A 21,216-nucleotide genomic window follows, 5' to 3' on the forward strand; every position below is an offset into this window, starting at 1 on the left:
GCCCATGGACCATCACACTCAACACAGACCTTTCCATAGACCACCAGCCAACCACCCAGGATGACAAAATGGGTGCAGGATGGGGTAGGGTTGCGGGGTCTGGCCGGGAGGTAGGGTGCAGGAGCATGCTGAGGATGGGAAGGATGGCCGGGAGGTAGGGTGCAGGAGCATGCTGAGGATGGGAAGGATGGCCGGGAGGTAGGGTGCAGGAGCATGCTGAGGATGGGAAGGATGGCCGGGAGGTAGGGTGCCGGAGCATGTTGAAGATGGGAAGGATGGCCGGGAGGTAGGGTGCAGGAGCAGGCTGAGGGTGGGAAGGATGGCCGGGAGGTAGGGTGCAGGAGCATGTTGAGGATGGGCAGGATGGCTGGGAGGTAGGGTGCAGGAGCAGGCTGAGTATGGGAAGGATGGCCGGGAGGTAGGGTGCTGGAGCATGTTGAGGATGGGAAGGATGGCTGGGAGGTAGGGTGCTGGAGCATGTTGAGGATGGGAAGGATGGCCGGGAGGTAGGGTGCTGGAGCATGTTGAGGATGGGAAGAATGGCTGGGAGGTAGGGTGCAGGAGCAGGCTGAGTATGGGAAGGATGGCCGGGAGGTAGGGTGCTGGAGCATGTTGAGGATGGGAAGGATGGCTGGGAGGTAGGGTGCTGGAGCATGTTGAGGATGGGAAGGATGGCCGGGAGGTAGGGTGCTGGAGCATGTTGAAGATGGGAAGGATGGCCGGGAGGTAGGGTGCTGGAGCATGTTGAAGATGGGAAGGATGGCCGGGAGGTAGGGTGCTGGAGCATGTTGAAGATGGGAAGGATGGCCGGGAGGTAGGGTGCTGGAGCATGTTGAGGATGGGAAGGATGGCTGGGAGGTAGGGTGCTGGAGCATGTTGAGGATGGGAAGGATGGCCGGGAGGTAGGGTGCTGGAGCATGTTGAAGATGGGAAGGATGGCCGGGAGGTAGGGTGCTGGAGCATGTTGAAGATGGGAAGGATGGCCGGGAGGTAGGGTGCCGGAGCATGTTGAAGATGGGAAGGATGGCCGGGAGGTAGGGTGCCGGAGCATGTTGAGGATGGGAAGGATGGCCGGGAGGTAGGGTGCCGGAGCATGTTGAGGATGGGAAGGATGGCCGGGAGGTAGGGTGCCGGAGCATGTTGAAGATGGGAAGGATGGCCGGGAGGTAGGGTGCCGGAGCATGTTGAGGATGGGAAGGATGGCTGGGAGGTAGGGTGCCGGAGCATGTTGAGGATGGGAAGGATGGCCGGGAGGTAGGGTGCCGGAGCATGTTGAGGATGGGAAGGATGGCCGGGAGGTAGGGTGCTGGAGCATGTTGAGGATGGGAAGGATGGCTGGGAGGTAGGGTGCCGGAGCATGTTGAGGATGGGAAGGATGGCTGGGAGGTAGGGTGCCGGAGCATGTTGAAGATGGGAAGGATGGCCGGGAGGTAGGGTGCAGGAGCATGCTGAGGATGGGAAGGATGGCCGGGAGGTAGGGTGCAGGAGCATGCTGAGGATGGGAAGGATGGCCGGGAGGTAGGGTGCAGGAGCAGGCTGAGGATGGGAAGGATGGCCGGGAGGTAGGGTGCAGGAGCAGGCTGAGGATGGGAAGGATGGCTGGGAGGTAGGGTGCAGGAGCAGGCTGAGGATGGGAAGGATGGCTGGGAGGTAGGGTCCCGGAGCATGTTGAAGATGGGAAGGATGGCTGGGAGGTAGGGTGCAGGAGCAGGCTGAGGGTGGGAAGGATGGCCGGGAGGTAGGGTGCAGGAGCAGGCTGAGGATGGGAAGGATGGCTGGGAGGTAGGGTGCAGGAGCAGGCTGAGGATGGGAAGGATGGCCGGGAGGTAGGGTGCAGGAGCAGGCTGAGGATGGGAAGTATGGCTGGGAGGTAGGGTGCAGGAGCAGGCTGAGGATGGGAAGGATGGCCGGGAGGTAGGGTGCAGGAGCAGGCTGAGGATTGGAAGGATGGCTGGGAGGTAGGGTGCAGGAGCAGGCTGAGGGTTCGGGGTCTGGCATGAGAAGGATGGAAGACACTTACTTGGCTCCATGCTTCCTGCCTCTCCCAGGTACCACCCCCCGCTGCTCCCATTGGCCATGACTCCAGCCAATGGGAGCAGCAGGGAAAGCCTCCATGCGAGTGGTTTCTTGGGCTGCTATTCCCCAGCCAGAGGAGATGGGGAATGGCAGAGTGCAAAGCTGCTTCCTTCCCCTCCAAGCCGAATCGGCCCCACGAGGCTCACTCCCCTCCCCGCACTGTGAGAAACTGGCGTGGGGCTGGAGCGCCAGCACAGGCTCTGTGCTGTGGGGGAGGGCACGTCCCAAGCCCACGGCCCACTGCAAGATAATTGTGGTCGACTAGTGGTCCACGGATCACACTTTGAGAACCACGGCTCTACACAGAGTCTTGGCAGAACCAGGAATCGAACCCAAACTTCCTAGGTCCTCAGCTAGGGACTGTGGATATGTCTACATGGGGCGGGGGGAGGCTTATGGGGCTTGGGACTGTGGAGCTAAAAATAGTGCAGGTTGGACCTCCCTCATCCAGCACCCAGGTCTCGAACAAGAGGATTTGCCGAATGAGGGGAGGACCCTCCTCGTGCTGCTCCTGGCTAGGACTCCAGCTGAGCCTGCTGCTGCCTGCCCGACCCTGGCTCCCCAGGCTGGGGCTTTGTGGCTGGCAGGGCTGCCGTGGCTTCTGGAGCTGCCGGGACCAAGGCTTTGTGGCTGCAGGGCTCTGCTGCTACTGTCAGCCCCCCGTGACCTCCCGGCAGCAGGGGCCAGAACTCCCTCCTCCGACCAGCGAGTCCCGGTTAGGGGAGGTACAACCTGTAGTGTACACATTGAGGCTCGATGGCCCTACAGCCCATGCCTCACGACCCCGAGTCAGTGGACCTAGATTCTGAGACGTGACATGAAAGGTTAACTTTTACAATGTAGCTGTCCCCTTAGGGTACGTCTAGACTACATGCCTCTGTTACAAGACCATTCCTCTTTTCCTGGGTTAATCTCTTCTGCACCTCCCATTCCACTGGCCCACCTGAGGCACCCCTATTGAAACCCCATCGTGAGGGTCATGTAATATTTCCGGACCAGGCAGATCTTGCAGATAGATCCACACGGGTGCCCCATTGGGTGAAGGTCCGGCTGCAAGATCGGACTTTGTGTTTCCAATAAAGGACTAAGAAAAAAGGTAAACAAACAGATGTGGTCTCTTCACCTCAAAAAAGATATTTTGGCCTTGGAAAGGGTTCAGAAAAGGGCAACTAAAATGATTAGGGGTTTGGAACGGGTCCCATATGAAGAGAGGCTAAAGAGACTGGGACTTTTTAGTTTAGAAAAGAGGAGACTGAGGGGGGATATGATAGAGGTCTATAAAATCATAAGTGGTATGGAGAGGTTGAATAGAGAAAAGTTATTTATTAGTTCCCATAATAGAAGAATTAGAGGACACCAAAGGAAATTAATGGGTAGTAGGTTTAAAACTATTAAAAAGAAAGTTCTTCACACAGCGCGTAGTCAACCTGTGGAACTCCTTGCCACAGGAGGCTGCGAGGTCTAGGACTATAACAGAGTTTAAAGAGAAGCTAGATAATTTCCTGGAGGTTAGATCCATAAAAGGCTATTAGCTAGGGGATAGAAATGGTGTCCCTGGCCTCTGTTTGTCAGAGGCTGGAGAGGGATGGCAGGAGACAAATCGCTTGATCATTGTCTTTGGTTCACCCTCTCTGAGACACCTGGTGTTGGCCACTGTCGGCAGACAGGCTACTGGGCTAGATGGGACTTTGGTCTGACCCAGTACGGCCATTCTTATGTATGTTCTTATGTTCTAAACGACCAATCTACCCTGCCAAGAGTTAAAAGTAAACACGACCGTTAGGGCTTTTTTTTTTTTTAACTTTTTAAAATGGGAAATGCATGAGGTGGAGATAAAACTCCTCCAAGACTCTCCAGAAAACCTCTCCAACAATCATCAGAATGAAGGAAGGGATGCCAGTCCTGGATGGCTTTTTAGTCCCTGAACAGTGAGAGCAGCGCCCAGGTAGGTCACTCCTAAAAAATGCGCTTTTGGAAGCTTGCATCCCGGCCCTTCGTTTAGCTGCACAGCTGCCTGTTATTTCATAGTTCAAAAGGTTTTTATTGAATCCTTAATTTTTTATGGGGAAGTCGGGGATTTTTTTCACACGGCTTCACTGTAACCCAAGCTTTTTGCTGTCACCAGAATCTGCCTCTTTCAGTGCATTAAAACTGCCCCAGGATTTTATTCTTTAGCACGAACAGTGGAGTTTCACCCTAAGTGACCTATCTCAGTGGCTCTACCCCAACCATGCTCACGAGGGCCAAGCCCCTACTGCTGTCCATGCAGTTTTGCCTGTAAGGTGTAACCCTAACAGGGCTGCCGTATGTCATGCTCATAGCGTGGTTAATGACGACAGATGATATGTTACTAATTTGTATTAGGGCAGTGGGTAAGGGCCCCGTCAGGGATCAAGGCCCCTTTTCTGCTGGTCCTCGGACCAGGAGGTGGTGCCTGCCCCACTGCGTAAGTCAGTGTCTTCCACCCCAGCGCCCCATCAGCCCACAGTTGGGGCCCTTGTGACATCCCTAGGGCCGTACAGGTGGTCTGTATTCTGTGGATGTGGCCTCTGTAGCCCCCAATGGTAACTGGGTAGAGAGCTGTGTTCCCTCTACTTGTTTCCACCCATGTGCAGAATAAATTTTGTCCTGTGCACAGAGGCAGGGGTGGACGTGCACCACCAGGAGAAACACATGCTGCCTCTGCTAATCAGCTGGGAGGCATCTCTCCTTTGGCTGCCCAAGCGCTCAGCTTACAGAGAACGCAACTCTAAGTAAATACATCTCTCTGTTTGCCTTGTGATCAAATACTTATGTGACCACTGCAGCCACTAGGTGCTATTGAGATGGGGGGAGAAGCATTGTGGAAGGTCCATACAGTAAGGGATGGTTCTGGTTCTATCCTTGAAAAGGCAAGATGTGGGTTTCTCCCCCTTCCGCCTTGCCACGCCCCATCGGGGTAGGGTGTCCAGTGGTCTGGTTTTTGCCGAGACAGTCCAGTAATTGTGTCTTCTGTCTGGTAAAATGTCCAGTATTTTCTGTTTTTTGTCGGAGAGAACATCCTGTCGCTTCTGGCAGGGGCGGGACAGTGGGAGAATTTAAAGGCGCAGTGACTTTTTTTTTTTCAGCAAGTTTGGTCCTGTCCTTTCTTTTTTCTGCTCAACCAATTTTTTTCCCCCACCATGTTTGTTTGTTTTTTGTGAAGGTATCTGGCAACCCTACAGTGGTGTGCATTAGATGTCAGTAGGAAAGTGTATTCAACAATTTCCCATGCAAAGCTGTACTCGGTGTGAATTTGGCGGCCGAATTGTGCTGGCTAGAGGCCGGTGGAGAAGGTAGAGGCAGAGGGGAGTTTTAGTCCCAGTCTTCTGCAAGGTCTGGCTACACACAGATTTGCCATGCCTGATTCGCAGCAGCCCCCAGTTTGGGGTGGGCCCTTCAGCAGCTCTGCAGAGACAATCCTTGCCTGCAGCAACAGCTGTCGCAGCCCTGAGGTCCCCAGCTTGCATCCCTCAAAATCATGCGATTTTTGAAAATAACCCACTTTGGGTTCTTTTTCATTGGCCTTCTCATTTCTGGAGCCTTTCTGGCTTGCAGGCATGTCGGTGTCAAGCTTATTGAGTGTTTACTGCCACTGCAAACGTTGCCCGCATTGTGGCTGGCTGTTTCTCAACCGCAGCTGAGAAATCCTCCGGACTCCAGGAGCTGGGGTTTGAAGAATCAAAATCCCAGCCACCACACAATGGGTTAGACAATCTGGACAGCTGCATCCGCAAAGGTTAGAGCGGGTAGGAAGTCCCATGGGTCGCAGGATCCCAGCAACCAACCGGCCGCGGCCTAGCTCCCCCTCAGAAGAATCCCTGGCTTGTGAACAGCTGTTTGACGTGATGCTCTCTCAAGCTGCATTTATTGGAACAGAGAGCATGGCAGGCAGGGAGGTAGCTAGGTAGCCGGCTCACAGCGCTAGTTTGAGACAGAGAGGCATTTTCAGGCTCCAGAGCAGAGATCTGACAAGCCGGGTGGGAGGTCCCAGGAGTTGGGTCTCTTTTCCCATCTCCTCCCTCCTGTCCCTCTTTTTGGAGTTTCTTAGCCCTGGTCTTTATTTCCAAATAACCCCCCGTAGGTCGAATTTATAAGCGGAGCATCCACACGCCCACACCCGATATTTCAAAATAACGGGTCGCTGAATTCGAAATCTGTACTCCTGCTGTTCATCAGGAGTAACGCTAATTCCAAAAGAGTTATTTCGAAATAGAGGTCGTGTGGACACTCTCGGGCCGCTATTTCGGAATAACGACTCCTCAGTGCTTCCCGAGGCTCTAAGTCTGGGGTAGCGCGTCCATGTTAACGGAGCCTGCCTCGGACTCCTTTTGAGACTCCCCCGGAGCGTGGCCACGCTAGTTCAAACTTGCTAAACCGGGAGTTATTAAGGTGAATTTAGTAATTTCGAAATGGTTTCCTAGTGTAGACGTGGCCTTGTGTAGACTAAGGGATGGGGGGCGGGGTGGGAACAGTTCTTGGACTACAGCTAAGGCCATGGTTCCAGCTAAACACCTGGGACTGGTCACATTGTTCTACCCACTTTCTTCTCCTGCTCAGCCCTGCCCTGTAGCTTCGCCCCCACCTGCCTGTTCTCAAACCTGCCCTGCAGCATTGCCTGTGTTCCCCACCATCCTTGCTCTGGGAGCTGCTTTTCGGCTCCAGCCTGCCCTGAAGCATTGCAGCAGTTCCCCTGCACTCCGGGCTGCGATCGTCTCCCCCCCCCCCACCTTGTCGCCTCTGCTTTCTACGGGAGCCCTGCCCTGCGGCAAGACAGGTCTCCCCATCCATTCCCCCGCACCCTCCATCAGCGCCCACGTACCCTTCGGTGCTACGGAGCGAATCTGGTGTGTTTACTCCGGGGTGCACGCCAGGAACAGTGGCACGGGAGAGAGCCTGCTGAAGCCATTTTCCATTCACGACCCAAGTCCACCCCGGGTGGCAGAGATGGAAACCAATGCTGCAGTAGAACGTACAGCGCCTCTTATCCAGGGTGGGGTATGGCTACAGCAGGAAAGGGACTTGGCTTTTCCAGCCAGTTTTTCCTGGATGCACCACACCGAGGCGAGCTGGCCATCTCTGTTCTCTTCCTGCACAGCCCTACTTCTGAAGGAATCTTTTCTTCTTGCTACAAAAATGGAAGGAAAAACATAGCAGCAGCAGCAAAGGCAATCATCTGCCTAGGAACCCAACGCTCCCCTCCTACACCATGATTTTCAGCTGCAAAGTGGCACAAAGGCATTTTTATTGGTTGTTCATTACAGCTTTTAGGTTAGTTATCATTATACATGGTGTCAGGAAAGCACTGCTTTCAAGTCAACCTGTGGAACTCATTGCCAGAGGATGTTGTGAAAACCAGGACTTGAACAGGGTTCAAAAAAGAACTAGATAAACTCATGAAGGTTAGGTTCGAGAAAGTGCTAAGTTGGAAAAACGCAGCGGCCATTTTTAGGCAAATTAGGTACAGGATATTTAAATCCCTGCCTCATTTGCAATGTTGACCTGCCTAATCTGCATCCCTTTGCCGACAGGGTATGTCTAGACTGCATCCCTCTAAGTGAGATCAGGGTCCCATTGTGCTGGTTGCTTCATAGACATCTTGTAAGAGACAGCCTCTGCCCCAAAGAGCTTACAATCGAAGTAGAACAGCCAGCAGACTGGTGGGGAAAAAGGAAGCTTTATTTATTTTATTATTTTATCCACATTTTAATGCAGTGTGGAGAGATTAAATGACTTGCCCAAGGTCACATAGGGCAGGTCTACACGAGGAAACTAAATCAAAATAACAAAAATCGATTTAATAATTCCCAAAATAACAAAATCGAACTAGCTCGTCTTCATTATGGGGGAGCCTTGAAATGAGTCTGAGACCAGCTCCGTTAATGTGGAAGCCCTGGAGTGTTCTTAGGTTGAATGGCTCTGGGGAGTCGTTATTTTGAAATAGAGGCACCGGCACATCCACACGACTGCTATTTCGAAATCACGAGTTTGAAATGAGCGTTATTCCCCGAGGAAATCAGGAGGACAGATTTCGAACTAAGCAGCCCGTTCCTTCGAAATAATGGGCTTGGTCATGTGGATGCTCCGCTTAGTCATTCGACCTAAGGGGGGGTTATTTCGAAATAAAGCCCTAGTGCCAACCAGGGCAGAGTGAGTCCGTAGCAGAGTGGGGAAGTGACTGCAGAGCTCATGGCTTCCTGTCTAGTGCCTTCAAGACCATCCATCCGGTACCCAAGAAAGGGTTGGGCAGAAAAGTGACTGGTAATGGGCACCACCCACTGAAGGATGGAAACGCCAACATCCAGCATCCAGCTTTGTCTCCTGTGCTCATGGTCCCGCATACAGCAGCCAGCTGGGAGGCAGGGAAGTTCTTGGAGTCTGTCAAACACTCAGGGACATGGCAGAACAGGTGTTGTGGGCAGTACATGGTGGCAGCTCCCGAGGAGACCTGGAACGCATGTCCCTTCCCAGCATGTGGTTGTCTCTGTGCGTCTTCCAGTTAGCGTCTGGGGCTCGCTCCTCTGGGGTGTCTTAGCTGGATGACCGAGCTGTCGCGACACGAGTGAGGTAACGCCGTGCGTTCCTGCGGTAGCCTTTCCCCTCTGCAGTGAAGCCACGCTCCTGGCGTGAGTGCGCATTGCTCTGTCTCTCGAGACCACGAGGCAGAACATCGGGGAAGGCCGGCTTCACGGAAGCCGCGATGAGTCCTGCAGCTTAGCCGGGGCCATCCTTAGGGTTTGCGGGGCCCTACGCAGGACTGTTAAACTGCGCCCCGGTGCCTGCGGCGGCTGATGTTTTAGAGCTGTGCTTTTATCGTCTTCACCAACGCCCTAATGATATAAAACCATTTGAAACTAAGGCCCTGTCGACCGACACAGTCAATTCAGAAACCGACAGTCTTGATCTGGGCTTGGAAAATGCCTGTTCAATGCCTCTGTTACCATTTGAACGGCTCTTTCACAGATTCAGTGTTGTGCTAATAGCTCTGGCTGGCTTGGTCACTTTTTAGTTATCCAGATCCTCTCCCAAGGAAGGCGGGCGGGTGGACATTAAGTCTCAGCGGTGCCCCACATTTTTGGGTGCCCTATGCAGTTGCGTGTTCTACATAGGGGTAGGGCGGATCTGCAGGTGCATAGGCAGAGCTGTGCCTGGATAATCTAACCCTGGAATAACGGGGTGGGGCAGCAGGCCAGCTTTCAGGTGCATTTGCACAGCGATGTGTAGCCCTGGAATCACAATGTCAATCGCGAGCTGTAGATTGGGCTTGTGCGCTCGGTAGCTTTCCCACCACCGGAATAGCAGCAGGAGCAGCAAATCGGGCCAAAGGTGAATTGGCCGAGCTCAGTGACTGCACAGATTGGGGAGGTGGTAACGGGGCTGCGATATAACATGGCCAGGAGCGGTGTGGCAAGCCCAGTGTTCCAGCCAGAAGGATTTATGCCGTTGCCCACAGTTCACTTGGTGATGTCCGCGTCAACCTGGATGGGCAGTGATGACATTTTCAGAGGCTCTGTCTATATTGGCAAGATTTTGCGCAAAATCTTGCCACCGGTTGACGCTGGCCGCGAGTTCTTGCGCAAGAACACTGACGTTCTAATGTAGAAAATCAGGGCTTCTTGCGCAAATACTCTGACGCTCCCGCTCAGGGATAAGCCCTCTTGCGCAAGTGTTCTTGTGCAAGAGGCCAGTGTAGACAGGCAACCTGAATTTCTTGCGCAAGAAAGACCGATGGCTAAAATAACCATCAGAGTTTCTTGCACAAGAAAGCGTCTATACTGGCACAGATGCTTTTGCGCAAAAGCACATCTCTTGCACAAAGGCACATGCCAGTGTAGACGCTCTCTTGCGCAAATACTTTAACACAAAAACTCTTGCGTTAAAAGTATTTGCGCAAAATCATGCCAGTATAGACGTCGCCTGGGCTGTGTCTACGCTAGGAAACTATTTTAAAATGACTAAGTTCGACTTAAAGCCTCCCAATTTAACACATTCGAACTTGCATGTCCTTGCTATGGGGAATGTCATCCGAAGCAGGCTCTGGTAACGGGGCATGCTATCTTGGCCTCAGAAACCCAGGACGCACGGGGGAGTGGCAGGAGACCTCCTAGAGGCCAATTAATTCGAATTAGCGGCACCGGCGCATCCACACTAGCGTTATTTCGGACTGTGTTTGGAATTAGCGTTATTCCTGATGAAAAGCAGGACCTCAGAATTTGAATTCTGCGGCCCCTTTTTCCAGAATAACAGGCTTGGGAGTGTGGATGCACGACTGGCTAAATCGAACGAGGGAGGGGGCGGTTAGTTCAGATGAAGGTCCTAGTACAGACCAGGGCTCACAGACTAAGGCGCCTGCAAAATTCTTACCCGTGCAGGTGGTGTTTGCTCACAGGTGTGTTTTCACTGATCTCAGGCAACTTGGGTGAGGAGTTGCAGGAGCAGGAATAGAAGCAAACCAATCCTGAGAGAGGGAAAGGAGAAAGCAAGTGTATCCCTTGCTTGGTATTACCTTGAGAGCTCCCGGTCCCTCCTCCCAGCTCCCTTCCGATGCTACGGGAGCTGCCCTGATGGAAACCTGGCTCATGGCTGGTGTTCAGATTCTTCCAGCAGGAAGCCTGACAAAACAGAGTCAATATAACACACACCTGAATCTACGTGGCCTTTAACAACCCCAGCCTGCCCTCTGGCTGGGCGGAACAGTGACATCATGGTCCAGAGGCTGATACCTGCTCTGTTCTGCTGCTCGGGGGCGGGGAGGAGGTGAGATCATCGGCTCGAGTGAAAATGACCTGAGAGCGTCCATGCGATCTCGGAAACTCCCCGAGTGATTCATGCCAAACCTCACAGAGTCCCATCTGCTATAACCGCCCTGTCTCCTCCCCCCCGCCCCCCCGCTGTGATGGGTTTGTACCAGCTCCCTAGGAATTGCCTAACCCTGCAATGCAGGTACGGGTGGTGCACAGCAAATCAGGTTCCTGCCCCGTCCTGCAGGTGGCGATGTGAAGCCCATTGCCCCGCTCTGGTGAATGGGTTTCCTTTGCAGCTGGGGCAAGTCAGCTGGGCCTTTCTCTTAATCACTTTCACTTCCTGGAGCCATGCCAGGGATTAATCTGTCTCTGCAAAGAGAAGAAACTGACAAGAAATTCTCGTGGCTTCCCACTTTTTTGGGGGGGTGGGGGGGAGAAACGAGCTCAGCCTTTGGTCGATTTGTGCTTTTAGCCCAGGGAGGGGAACTCTTTTTGGGTCAGGGGCCGCTGACCCACAGAAAAATCAGTTGGGGGCCGCACACAAGTGAGAAGCAAAAAAAAAACCCACCTCACTGACATGGCTCCTGACTGACAAGGAGAAAGACACCCCCCCCGCCCCCCATCCCCTTGCTTACCAAAGCCTAGGGGGGTAGTAGATTCTGTGTGTTCCAGCCCCACTGGGGGACTGCAGGAGGGCTGGAGTGCCGGTACGGATTCCCCAAGCCTTGAGGGTTGGATCCAGGAAAACCAGGGGCTGCATCCGGCCTCTGGGCCTCCCCACCCCGATTTAGACCATCTGACAACTCCGCAGGTGGCGTCTCCTCCATTTATCTGCCTAAGGGCACGTCTACACAGCAGGGCGAAAGCCGAAATAAGCGACACCTCTTGCACTATGTCGATAGCTTATTTCGGCTTTTGGCGCTGTCGACACAGCAGGAAGTCCGAGGAAAGGCACTTCCTCCGACTTCCCGTACTCCTCGTAACATGAGGGTTCCAGGAGTCGGAGTAAGAACTCCTCCAGCTCGCCATTATGTCGGAATAACAGCTTGTAGCGTAGACACCGACTATGTTATTCCGAACTAACACTGCTGTGTAGACGTAAAGTAACAGGCCCAAGAATCAGCAGCAGCAATGCAAATCCCACTCCCGATTCATTTAAATAGGCCTCTTCTGGAGCTGGGGAGATTGCTTCCTAGAAGGTAAGAGGGGAATTTTAGCTCCATTCGGTCCCCTTCTGCCAGGGGCGCTGGAACAGTTTTGGTAGGAGGGGTGCTGACAGCTGTTGTACCAAACTGGAAACCACTTAGCGACAAGGGATGCTGCCCAATTCCCACGCCCACTCTGGCAACACTTAGCCTCAGACGTGACCATGGTGTTTGTGAGAGGGACATTTGGCCACCAGAAACAGGCCTGAGACCACCGACTTGTGTAGGATCCCATGTGTACAGGACACAAACACCAGCACAGAGGAGTATCTGACCCACTGTAATATTTTCCTGCAACACATTACTAGGAATGCAGCTTTTTGAAGGTTTTGCATACTGGCCTTTCTGAGAGGCAGTAGGAACCAGGCATCTTTCGATCAATTACCAAGCCCTCCATGGGATTAACACTGACCACAGAGGGCTATGGCTGTAGGAGGAAATTAACACAGGTGCTTGGCTTTAATGGGAGTCTTGTGTAAAGAACCTTTGTGGGATTGGGCTCAGTTAAGCGGGCTCTGGTCCCAAGACTATATAGTGATAAAAGTTAATCAAGGCAGGAGACAAAAGTTTACAAGTCACTGTATCAATCAAGCAGGGCCGGCTCGAGCCAGGCAGCGGGCGCATCACGCATGCGTGGCTCCGCCCCTGGGCGCACGGCGCATGCATAGCCCCACCCCCGGTGCACTGCGCACCTTACAGCTGCAATAGGGTGCGCGGCGCCTGATGGCAGCTCTAAGGGGTGCTGTGCGGCCCCCGGCTCCGGGTGCGCAGTGCCTGATTAAGGGGTGCCGTGTGGCTGGGCACATGGCTCCCCTTAGAGCTGCCATCAGGCGTCCCCAATAGGTTGGTGCCCCGGGCAGCTGCGTGGCTAGCCCTCCCACCCCCCCATAAACCGGCCCTGCAATCAAGGCAGGAGGCAAATCAAGGTTACAAGTCTCTGTATCCAGCCCCCACTGTATCCCTCACATCCTGTTGTTTTTCAGTGAATGCACTTAACATTTTTAAAAACCAAGTGCGTATTTTTCATTAATACAACGTATATTTATTGCAAACAATAATATACAAAAAAGGTAAGTTTCAAAAAGAGAACAAATGGTCTTGTGAACAAAACAAAATAAAACAAACTTACCTAAAGACAAAATAGGATTTAAATGACAGGTCTTTTAAGTTACAGAAATACTTTAAAAAGATCTGCTTTTATACAGAAATAAGAAGATGCCATAATATGAGTGCTTTAAGATTTTTTTTCTACTGAATCCCTAACAAAAAAACCAAACCAAACTCCTCAAAAAAAAACCAAAAAACACCTCTCACAACTGTTAACAAATATATCATTTTTTTAAATAAAAAAAGTTTGCTGTCTTTTTTAAAAAGCAATCCATAACTGTTTGGCCACAGCTTTTACCAAAGTCAATTTTCCCCACCTCTAAACAACATCAGGGGTGAGGCAGGGGGAAGGTCAGCAAGGTGACCCCCCCACATTTTGTCAATGGTGTTTTGTGTCTCACATACACACACGGTCGTGTGTCCAAAAGAGCTGAGGCAGAAAACGAGGCAAATGATTCAGTGATACACTACATTTGCAATCTCTAGTTCATACAAAACAAAATTCCAGTTTATCCTTAAAGAAAAAAAAAAAAAAAAGGAAGAGACCGCGTTTGTACAAACCTTGGACACAGATTCCAAATAATAATAATAATAATAATACAAAGGAATTAGAGATAAATAAAGAACTGGTTACAGTTTAGACCATAATTTAATAGGCATCGTACCCTCCAAAAAAGACTCCAACAAATCTATTGTTTTTAAAGGAGTTAAAAAATGGAAGGGAGATTAAAAAAAAAAAAATCTGGATTAGAATGGCATTTCTCACAAAATAAATAATTTAAAACGTGTCTGATGTTTCCAATGCGCCCTCCGGGTTTCATTCAAAGTCCATTGAAGCCAATAAGGGGCCTTTAAAGAGCTTTGAGTGCTAACATCAGGGCCTGATCCAAAACCCATTCAAGGGCTGGGGAGGTGATGCAAGGGGTCTCCAGCATCTGTCAGGCACATGGTGTCCAAAGCAGGAAGCTGAGGAGGGTGATGCTGGTTGGGGCATCGTAATCTGTTGCTGATTGTTGGGAAAAGGGTCAGACGTTCATTTTCCCCGAAAACAGATCTACCTCCCTTTTGGGCTCTGTTTTTCTTTTTGCATGGGAGGGTAGCAACTGAAGACTCTCCGGGAGGGGAAAAAACCTAGCTGCTATTAAGGCTTTTCAACAGCGCTCTGCTTTAAGGCTCACGATCTTTGAAAAAATAAAACTAACACATTTTCCTCCTGCCCTTCTCTACGTTAGAAAAATAAAGTCTATTTGGCTTTTCACCCCTTGCGTCTCCTAGGTTGCTCCGCTGACCAAAACTTAGCCAGATGCTGATCACCGTTTAGCCATTGTTGTTCCTAATGAATGTGCACGGTTTTATTTTATTTTTCTTTAAAGAAAAAAATATTTTAATCTATACAAAAATACCTCTGACTGCAAGGATTGCTCCACTAAGTGTCGTTTTAGCGGTCGGAAAAATAAGAGCATTAAAAAAAACCCTCTAAAAATACGTATAAATCCCCTCAGATTGGTAACGAATCATACACAGTACATACTAAAAAAAATTTAAAATAGAGAGTATTCCTCACAGAGGACTCTGGGTATTTTTTTCCTTTTTTTTTTTTCTCGCTTTTCAGTACTGCTAAAAAATAATTACAAAAGTCCAATCACTGGCAGACGAGTTGGCCGGTGAGGAAGCTCATCTCTCGCCCCCCCCATCCAGGTTAAAGTCCAGTCTATGCAATGTCTGTACCGAGTTTTGCTGGTTCTCAGCAGAGTGGTCTGGCCACACCCTGATGGGAGCTGTAGTGCAGAAGGCCCGACGTGGTTTCTTCTTTTTCATCACCTTGAGCACGAGTGTCTTTTTAAAAAAACACACACACAAAAGTTGGAGACAGTCTTGTTTCTCTCTCACTTTTTGTGGCGGTGGCTGCCTTTAGGGCCGAGTCAGCTGTGTGTAGACAGGCTGTTCCCAGTGTTGCGGGCTGTGGGTCTGGGGGATGGAAGGGACCCCGGTAGTGTCTGCAATGGGCGTGTACATGGGCCGTTGGGTGGGGCTCATGTACGTGAAGGTGGAATAGAGGCTGGTGCTCTGGCCGGCAGCGTGGCTGTAGTAGGAGTTGGAGCTCTGGTGGTCGGTGTAGTCATACTGTGAGCGGGTGATGGTCGGGTAGGAGGAGCTGTAGTGCTGGAGGTTGAAGGAGCTGTAGTTGAGCTGCTGAGGGGAATGCTGTTGCTGCTCGCTGTAATGGCTGGGGCTGAGTTGCTCGGTCTTTATGTGTGTCCTCTGCTGGGCCTGGCCTGGCTCGCTGCTCAGGGGGGTCAGCGTGTGCTGCGGTGGGGGCGGGGCCTGCGGCGGTGGCTGCGGCTGTTGCTTGGACAGCCACACGTGCCCCGCCCCCGCGGGAGTGGCGGCCGTGCTGCTGATCCCGTAGCTCCCGCTGTAGGTGACTGGCCCGGCTTGCCCGTGTGTGGCCGGGACGCCGGGGTGACCGTTGGGCGGCAGGTACTGGTCAAACTCGTTGACGTCAAAGGTCTCGATGTTGGAGATGACGTCGCTGCTGAGCTCCCCGATGTCCACGTCTCGGAAGTCAATGTGGGGCGGCTGTCTTCCTCCTTCCTGCAACGGGCGCCCTTCTCGCTTCAGGTCCTGCTTACCCGGCTGGACGTCCGTTTTGGGGGTGGTCGGTGGGGTCGGGGGCCCCTGGGACTGCCCTGGAGAGAGAAAGAGAGCACATGTCCTTGTCAGCTGGCTGGTTTGCAGTGAAATTCAGTGAGCTCTGTATCCCCGAGCATCCCTTTAGCTGAGGCCCTGTAATCTAAAGTGAGCCGGTTTTATAGGCTGGAGGTGTTGTATAATGGTGATAACTCAGTTAATGGCTAACTCAGGATCTTTAGGGCCCCAGGCCGATATCACTGCTTTGCCCCTGAAGCCCGTGGCGATGGGTAACCGACCTTTCCCGCTTTCTAACCCGAATGTGATCTATACCTGTGTACAGAGGCAGCATAAAACACGGGGCTTTTGAGACGGCCCCGGGTCTCAGCGTCAGTTCGAATTGAATTTCCGAACTAGAAAAAGGGGAGAAAGTTGATTGAAACTAAGAGAGGAGCTGGGGGGAACCGTTTTGAGCTGTCAGAAGCCTGTTTGGGGGAGGGTCTCGGAGGCTGCACCTGGCTCTCTCTAGAGTGTTTGCTTGACTGTCACCCTCTCCCTACACAGATTGCTTTTCGAGTCCGGTTCAGCACCCTGCTTTCGCTGTGGTGCTCTCACCCAGCCCCTCGGTAAGATACGGCCGCGGGTGTGTCTCCCTAGCAGCCTCGTCCAGCAAGCGGGGCCCAGGAGAGCGTGTGTGTGTGTGTCTCGCGGTGTCAGGTTGCGGCTTTACCAGAGTGCTCTCCCGGAGAATGAACCTCGCTCATGCTGGAGGAAGACTGAGGCGAATCGGCCTGCAGGGCCTTGAAAATGGCGTTGGGGGAGATGTGGGTTTGCTCGGCCCCCTCCTCCTGCTCTGCCTGCCCGTTCTTCACGGACTTCCTCCTCCGGGGCTGGTACTTGTAGTCGGGATGGTCCTTTTTGTGCTGCACCCGCAGCCGCTCGGCCTCCTCCACGAAAGGGCGCTTCTCGCTCTCGTTCAGCAGCCTGGGGGAGAGACCGAGGAGCCAGGGGGTGAGTTTGGCTCACTAGAGCGCAGGCTCCCTGCCTTGACTGGCCATGAAGAACCATGCACACCGATGGGGCTCCCGCCTGCACCGTCCCACACCTAATAATCCACACCCCCAGCCTCCCTTCTGCACACAGCTCCCTTGCTGCGATCTGCTGTCTCTCTGAACTGCAAGGGAAGGACCCCCGGAGGTACCCAGCTGGGGCTGCTCTTTCTCCCCTCCCCTTGCCTCATAGGAAACAGGCAGCTGACTTGGCTCTGCTCCCCTGGGCCGAGGAGCACACGCTGATTCAATACAGAGAGGAGGTGACACAGGCGCGGATGGCTCCGGGCACTGCTGCTGGAGGTCCCAAGTCACCCCGGGGGGTCTCCCGTCTGCTGCAAACTGCACTTTCTGGGTGGCTGGATTTTTCTCCTGCACTCCCAGAATAAGCCCTGGGCAGGTGACTCACTCTTTTTTTTTTCTAATCTCCCCCCCTCCCCCGGCCCGGCCCAGCCCAGCCTTCACTTTTAAGGCTAAAGACATCGGGTCATGCCCACACCCACCCACCACCAGCCTGGCACAACTTTGCCAGCTTTCTCCTCCCCTTCATGGATCATTTCTTCTCTTGTGCAAATCTGATGCAATGTGGGCGAAGCAGCCTGGTTTGTGTGGGTTTAATACACACTCCCCCTCCCCCTCCTTGTGGGAACACACTCACAGGCACACCCCCTCCAAGTAGTTACACACACACCCCTGCTCCAGGCAACATCCCCCCTCCAGATGACAACACAGACACACACACACAGCCCTCGTGGCAACACACACACACCCCTCCAAGTGGTTACACACACACCCCTCCTCGTGGCAACACACACACACACATCCCTCCTCGTGGTAACACCCCCCCCCCCGCTCCAGGTGACAACACAGACACCCACACACAGCCCTCGTGGCAACACACACACGCCCCTCCTTGTGGCAACACACTCACACCTCCTCGTGGCAACACACACACACACACGTGCCCCTCCTCGTGGCAACACACACACGCCCCTCTCATACAAATACACCCCCCCCTTGCGGCAACAGGCACACACACACCTCCTCGTGGCAAGACCCACACCCCTTGTGGACACACACACACACACCCCTTGTGGACACACACACACACACACACACCTCCTTGTGGCAACACCCACACACACACATCCCTTGTGGACACACACACACCTCCTTGTGGCAACACCCACACACACACATCCCTTGTGGACACACACACACCTCCTTGTGGCAACACCCACACACACACATCCCTTGTGCGCACACACACACACACACACACCCCTTGTGGACACACACACACACACACACACATCCCTTGTGGAACCACACACACACCCCCCTTGTGGACACACACACACACACACACACACACACACACACACACCCCCCTTGTGGACACACACACACACACCCCTTGTGGACACACACACCCCTTGTGGACACACACACACACACACACACACCCCTACACCCCTTGTGGACACGGACACACACACACACACACGCTTGTGGCCCCGCTGCCAGGCGATCAAAGGGCTTTTCCCAGCATCTCTCCGCATCCCCCTCCCGGGCGCCCTGGGCCCCGCCAGGCAGCGCAAGCCCCTGGCCCGGGCTGCAGCCCCGCTCACCTCCAGAGCTTGCCCAGCGTCTTGCTGAGCTCGGCGTTGTGCAGATGCGGGTACTGGTCGGCCAGCTTCCTGCGCGCCGCCTGCGCCCACACCATGAAGGCGTTCATGGGCCGCTTGACGTGCGGCTTGTTCTTGCTGGAGCCGTTCACCCGCACCGGCATGGGCACCAGCGTCCAGTCGTAGCCCTTCAGCACCTGGCTGACCGCCTCCCGGATGCACACCGGGAACTTGTCCTCCTCGCTCTCCTTCTTCAGCTCCGGGTCGCCCTTGGGGAAGGTGTTCTCTCGGGGCCGGGTGTTCTCCGTGTCCGACCCGGAGCCCGAGGGGCAAGGGGACCCCGCGGAGTCGTCCGACATGGTGGGGCTGGGGGCGCCAGAGACGCATTTGTCCTGCTCTTCTGTCATTTTCAGGAAGGGGTCTAGGAGATTCATGCGAGAAAGCGGCGGGGGGAAGGGGGGGTAGGGACAGTGGGGTGAAAATCAAGGGGTGCGGGGAGGGGGGGAAGGAAGGCGTGGGAGGGAGGGATGAAAAAAAATAATACAGCGGCACAACCTCTTGCAAAGCAGCCTGAAGCAAGGGAGGGATGGAGGCGGGGGAAGGGGAAGGGGAGAAATCAAGCAGCAAAAAAAGTTTGCAAAAGAAACAAGAAAGTTTTGCCTGGTCGCTTGCAGCTTGCAGGAGAGAGAGGGGGGGGGAGGAAAAGTTTGTTCCCAGCCCACTGCAAAGTTGCTGCAGCAGTAACGTGGAAAGACCCAGGGCGTTTTCCTGCCGAGGAGAGTCAAAAAGGGGGTGGGGGAACAAAGTGGGGAGTTAGTCTGATTCCCCCCCCGGATGTCCCTTCTTTCTCTCTGCCTCCCAGAAGAAGAAGAAAAAAAGTTCCTGGCGTTTGGAAAGTTTGAAGGCTCCCAATCAATTTCACCTAGTCAGTTTCAAGCTCGGCTCTCCAACTCTGTCTCCGAGTCTCTGTAATAAATACTCTCCTCTACTATTTCACCTTAGAAACTTTCAGCCAATGACAGCCCTGCCCCTGGGGGGCTGGCACGCGGATGATTGGCTGCAAGTTTTTTGAGGGTGGGGAGAAATGCGCGCAGCTCTCCGAGAAGGGGAAGAAAAAAAAAAGTACAGACAAGTAGAAGTGTCCGAGTGACTCTTTGTACTTCAGAACTTTTGTGATGCCTGAAAAGTAAACTCTTCTTCGTGTTGTGTTTGCCTAGGCAAATGTTGATTGTTTTCAGGGGGGCTATGGACATGAAGTCTCCTGTTCTAGACAAAGATACACCCGGGGTAACTAACATTGCATCAGACAGGTTGTGGGCTGCCGAGCTGCTCAGATTTTGGCGTGGAAAAGAAGGTCGAGCTTTTTCGGTGAAGGGAAAGCTTTTGTGATTCACCCCTGTTTGGTTTGCCTTATAAAACCGAGGGATGTTTTTTTTCTTTAAATAAAGTTGTCACCCAGGGGATGGTGTTATGCGCACCGCTTTGCTGCTGTTCTTTAATTAAAACCAGCATGGTTTAAATGCACGCGAAGGCTTAGTGGCTACTTAAGGGCTTTCAATTCTCGACACACACATGCAGTAATAGCTGAGTTCTGCAAAGTTATGTGTCAACTTATGGCTGAGAGACCTTGTACAGAGGCTGGTCTTCCGGTAGTTTTGAAGACTGCGGTAATTTACCCTGGGTCAGTGTGCTGTAATTGGGCTAGTACTGTAGTCTTCAAATTAAACTTTAACTATCCAGTGGTACGAAACATACCAGCTACAAGTTGGTCGCCTTTTTTTAATACACTCCCACTATGTACAGTCCTCTTCCCTCGCTGTAACTTGCATTTATAGAGCTAATTGCATACCAGATCTTCATAAAGTTAAGCTATCCCGGAAAGGGACCACCCTTTGCTTTCAGAATGAAATAACGAGGCCATTTCGGACAGACCTGCTCAAGTTAACTGCTAAGCTAGAACACCGTTTCAAAATATGCAAAGACTGTATCTAAAATAGATGCAAAACATGGCAGTAAAAATGCACCGCTCATGCACCGCTCTTTCCCCACTATTTAAACCGAGAATCTCCCCTCCTGTTGATTTTCTTGCTGACACAGAATGCAAATCGTCGCCTCTAGATTTGCAGAAAGACTATTTTCCTGGCTGCAAATGTTTATGTTTTCATTAAATGCTTTGAATAACTTTTTGATGCTCGCTAGTAAAAAATTAACTCCAGTTCAGTTTGCTCTTTATCTCGGATGCTCTGCACCAGTTGCCCGGCCTCTAAAGAGCGGTAGGTACAGTTTGCAAAAGCTGGGGCTACGGAAAGAAACAGGAAGGGAAAACTTTTGAGATCTCTCCCCCACCCCCTATTTTATGATAGAGCTCAGAAAGCGGCGATCTTTACACACGTTTACCGAGTGATAAAAATAGCGAACATGGTTTTAAACACACCTGTGTGATTCTTTCTTTTCATAACACACGTTAATACCTCCACCTCTGTAGATGCACAACCATATCAGACGCACACTTTCAATCCCAGATCATCACATATTTACCAGAGCTATTGCAAAGGAAACTTAACAATGTGGGTGCTTCTATTTTAAGCGATTTAAATCCACAGCTGTCAGGCACCATTAAATGGGGTTGCTTTGTTTTCTGTGCCTTTTTACACTCACATTTCGTACCCCCGTTTCTTTCTCTTTTTTTGGGGGGGGTAGGGTGGGGGGGTGGATTTCTACAGTTGTCAACAATCACCTTTCTGGAGCTAAAAATGAA

At 52.4% G+C, this 21,216-nt stretch overlaps 1 protein-coding gene and 1 long non-coding RNA gene across 2 annotated transcripts in view; one reads left to right on the forward strand and one right to left on the reverse strand.

Moving 5' to 3' along the window:
- LOC112544943 (uncharacterized) overlaps nucleotides 1–21,216 on the forward strand; it is a 197,569-nt gene that overhangs the window by 128,141 nt on the left and 48,212 nt on the right. The window lies entirely within an intron of this gene.
- Nucleotides 13,061–19,432, reverse strand: SOX9 (SRY-box transcription factor 9). Its single transcript, XM_075904007.2, has 3 exons — nucleotides 18,462–19,432; nucleotides 16,512–16,765; nucleotides 13,061–15,840 (listed from the first exon to the last, which is right to left on the reverse strand). The coding sequence occupies exons 1-3, from the start codon at nucleotides 18,890–18,892 to the stop codon at nucleotides 15,062–15,064; spliced, it is 1,464 nt and encodes a 487-aa protein (XP_075760122.1). The 5' UTR covers nucleotides 18,893–19,432; the 3' UTR covers nucleotides 13,061–15,061.

The sequence above is a fragment of the Pelodiscus sinensis genome, chromosome 20 (assembly GCF_052426305.1).
Source record: "Pelodiscus sinensis isolate ZL-2025 chromosome 20, ASM5242630v1, whole genome shotgun sequence".
NCBI lineage: Eukaryota > Metazoa > Chordata > Testudines > Trionychidae > Pelodiscus > Pelodiscus sinensis.

What these genes read in the sequence shown, in the direction of transcription:
- SOX9 (XM_075904007.2), bottom strand. Translation starts at nt 18,892, where the DNA reads ATGAATCTCCTAGACCCCTTCCTGAAAATGACAGAAGAGCAGGACAAA. An exon ending in ACGCTGGGCAAGCTCTGGAG is followed by an intron (nt 16,766 to 18,461) that starts GTGAGCGGGGCT and finishes TCTCTCCCCCAG; the next exon opens with GCTGCTGAACGAGAGCGAGA. An exon ending in TTCTCCGGGAGAGCACTCTG is followed by an intron (nt 15,841 to 16,511) that starts GTAAAGCCGCAA and finishes TTCTCTCTCCAG; the next exon opens with GGCAGTCCCAGGGGCCCCCG.